Below are 3,810 nucleotides of genomic sequence, written 5' to 3'. Positions count from 1 at the left end.
ATCATCAGAGGCCTTTCCCAACCCTGCCATTTACTTTCCTTACAAAGACTGAAGATATGATTTCATCTGTGCAAACCATGATGTGAATTCACCTTTATATGAAGGCATTTCACATGTCTAATTGTGAAACTATCAGAATTATTAGGAGTACAGTACTAGGCATATTTACTGGGAGTAAGCCATAGTGAAAAAAGAGGGACTTGCTTTCAAGTAAGCATGAGGAGGGAGCTAGCTTGTTTTCTGCTACTCCAGAGACTAGGACCCAGAGCAATGGATGCAAGCTACAGAAAAAGAGATTCCACCTCAACACTGGGAGGAACTTCCTGACAGTAAGGGCTGTCTGACAGTGGAACAAACTCCCTCAGAGTGTAATGGAGTCTCCATCCTTGGAGGTATTTAAACAGAGGCTGGATAGCCATCTGTCATAAGGGATGCTTTGATTGAGAGTTTCTGCATGGCAGAAGGGAATGGACTGGATGGCCCTTGCGGTCTCTTCCAACTCTATGATTCTATGAATGTTTAACAGCCGTGTATACAACCATGTTAGTCTGCAAAATCAGTATGTAGAGAGATCTTGTAGCACCTTTGAGATTAACTGAAAGAAAGAGGTTGCCAGCATGAGCTTTCCAAGACTACCTTCTCAGATACATTTGGACTGAAGTCTAGGAAAGCTCATGCTGCCAACCTCTTTCTTTCAGTTAGTCTCAAAAGTGCTACATCTCTCTCTCTCTACATACTTATTCCACAGACTAACATGGCTATATCTTTGAATAATCATAATTTGCATCTGAGGAAGTAGACTGAAGTCCAGGAAAGCTCATGCTGCCAACTTCTTTCTTTCAGTCAGTCTCAAAGGTGCTACAAGATCTCTATACATACTGATTCTGCAGATTAACATGGCTATATCTTTGAATTATATGAAAAGAGATGAGAAAAAATTATTATTATTATTATCATCATCATCATCGTATTGCAGATGGACATTGAGTGGTATGAGCCAGTGTGGCATAGCAGTTTGGACTACAATCCTGGAGACCAGGGTTCGATTCCCAGCTTGACCACGAAAGCCCCTTGTGACCTGTTATACAACTGTGCAATTCTAATTCCTGAAGACTTAGGTCTGCTGACAAAGAGTAAGGCTCCCCAAAGACTCCTGCCATTGGTTATTGCCTTCAAAGCCTCACACGGTTTCAATACAAGATCAGGAACAAACGTGGACCCACATATGAGCCTCCTGATCCCTAAGACCTATGGGGAGGCTTATCAGCTTGCCATGATGGAGTAAAATGATGTGTGAGGCCCTGCATTTATTTGAATGCATTGCGGCGTAGTGGTTTGAGTGCTGGACTACAACTCTGGAGGCCAGGGTTCGACTCCCAGCTCGGCCATGTAAACCCACTGGGTAATCTGGGGCAAATCACACTCTCTCAGCCTCAGGGGAAGGCAATGGCAAACGTCCGCTGAACAAATCTTGCCAAGAAAAGCACTGGATAGGCTCACCTTAGGATCGTGTTAAGTCAGAAAGGACCTGATGACACACGTACACGTACACACACACAAACATATATATATACTGGGTGACCTTGGGCAAGTCACACTCTCTCAGCCTCAGGGGAAGGCAATGCCAAATCTCCTCTGAACAAGTCTTGACCAAACCCCCCCCCCCATGAAATGGTCACTGGCTTGGCCACCGAAACCCACTAAGTGACCTTAGTTGAGTCACACTGTCTCAGCCCCACAAAAGCCAGTGACAGGGTTGCCAAAAATTGACACTTTCACACTTACATATCCAAGTAAGTTATTAATGTTGCCATACGTTGGCACACAACAACAACCACAACAGGGGTTTGTGTGAGTGAGCAACTTGGGCCAAGGCCACCTGAGGATGTCCATGGTCCCCAGAAGCATCCAGACTGTGTCCCCTGTGTCCCTTATGCCACACTCTCTCAGTCTCAGCCAATGCCAGCCCATTTTGCCTAGACTTCATCAGCCTTGGCTTCCCCCTCCTGCGACTAATGGATGCTCCCATGCTTAAGGGGGGGCACAGCGGAGTTGGGCAGAACCATCGCAAAAGAGGGGAGGACAGTCGTGAATCTTCAAGCCATCCCAGCATTCCCACCCCAAGAAGGATCCTTCCTCCTCTTCCTGACCTCATAGCCCTGAGCTCCCCCCGCGTAGCCTAATGGATGAGCCCATGCTTAATAGGCGACACAGTGGAATCGGGCAGAACCATCGCAAAAAAGGGGGGAGACAGGTGGAAATCGACTCACCCTCGTCCGCGTCGTACATCTTGGCGACGGAGCCTCACAGCGAGTCAAGAGAAAGAGGAGGATTCGGGAACAGCCTCTCTGTGCAGAAGAAGCAGACAACTGACGTCGCCGCCGGAGAAGCTCCGGTGTAAGAGGGACTCGCGTTTCTCAGCCACTTCCATTCCACTTCATGACGTCACTTCCGTTAGGTCCAGAAGTCCCCTCTATGGTTTTACCATAGAGTTAAGCCTTCTGTTTTCTTCCACCCTCTTTTGCTCTAATTCAGTGGCTCCCAAACATTGGTCTTCCACATACCTTGGACTTCATCTCCCAGAATTCCTGGCTGCTGACCAAGCTGGCTGGGCCTCCTGGGAGTTGGAGTCCAAAAACACCTTATTAACCAGAATTTGGGAAACATTGGACGCTGGTGAATCTTTGCGCCTCCTATAGAGTTCACCTTGCACTGCAGAAATAAGCTACACTCATGTCCCTCCACATTTGCAGCTTTGACATTTGCTGATTTGATTACAGTATTTCGTTTTGATTAATGTGTCCTCTCTAGGAATAGCTAAGTCCTCCAGTGCAACTCTATGGTCAACCTTAACTAAAAGTCACACTGAAAGACCTGGAGATTCCTAGAGAGAATACTCTACTAGGCATTTGTAGCTCCTCCGATGCAGTTCTATGGTCAGTGTCTGTCAGATGTTGACCACAGAGTTGCACTGGAGGACCTAGAGATGCCTAGAGAGGTGTCCTCTCAGGCAAAAACGTGGTGTTTTTGTTATTTATGGTTTTTCCATATTCACGGGGGTCTTGTGCCCCTAACCCTAACGAATATGGAGGGACAAGTGAAGTTTGACTTAACTGACAGACTAAAGAATCCTGGGATTTGTAGTCTGTTGTGGCGCCCTAGCTCTCTGACAGAGGCTAAATGTTCACAAAACTACAAATCCCACAGTTCCATAGCACTGAGCCCTGGATAGAGTTGCCATAATGCTGTACCAGAAAACCACGGCAAAATGTAGAAAAAATGTAGGACACAATTTAGGCCAAAATGTAGGATATTCAAGAAACATGGAAGACACACTAGACTAAAAGCCAAAAACATTATCTTTTAAAAAAGAAAATTAATATAAATCCTTATTTACAAAAAAAAACCTATTAATATAAATCCATGCTTCTTCCTGGACAGAAGGTCCGGGCCCAGGCCACCCACTTCTCTGGGAGCAAGGCCCCTCTGGAGAAGTCAAAGAGCATGTGATGGGCAGCATCGAACGGGGCCCATGGCCTTGGTCCCCATGGCCCACAGAGCTCTAGGAGGCAGATCAAGGCAGGCTCTCTCTAGGACTCTATGTATTCCTTCATGGTAGAAGAAGGGGCTGGACTGGACGGCCCTTGGGGGTCCCTTCCCTCTCTAGGACTCCATGTATTCCTTCATGGTAGAAGAAGGGGCTGGACTGGGCGGCCCTTGGGGGTCCCTTCCCTCTCTAGGACTCTATGTATTCCTTCATGGTAGAAGAAGGGGCTGGACTGGATGGCCCTTGGGGGTCCCTTCCTTCTC

At 47.0% G+C, this 3,810-nt stretch overlaps 1 protein-coding gene across 1 annotated transcript in view; it reads right to left on the bottom strand.

Moving 5' to 3' along the window:
* POLR2B (RNA polymerase II subunit B) overlaps positions 1 to 2,451 on the bottom strand; it is a 30,670-nt gene extending 28,219 nt beyond the window's left edge. Inside the window, exon 1 of the mRNA XM_042450068.1 lies at positions 2,271 to 2,451. Coding sequence (XP_042306002.1) covers positions 2,271 to 2,289 — 19 coding nt within the window. The 5' untranslated portion in view covers positions 2,290 to 2,451. The remainder of the gene's footprint in view (positions 1 to 2,270) is intronic.
* Positions 2,452 to 3,810: the final 1,359 nt, after the last annotated feature.

This window comes from Sceloporus undulatus, chromosome 2, assembly GCF_019175285.1.
Source record: "Sceloporus undulatus isolate JIND9_A2432 ecotype Alabama chromosome 2, SceUnd_v1.1, whole genome shotgun sequence".
NCBI lineage: Eukaryota > Metazoa > Chordata > Lepidosauria > Squamata > Phrynosomatidae > Sceloporus > Sceloporus undulatus.
This window is presented reverse-complemented; position numbering and strand designations above follow the sequence as displayed.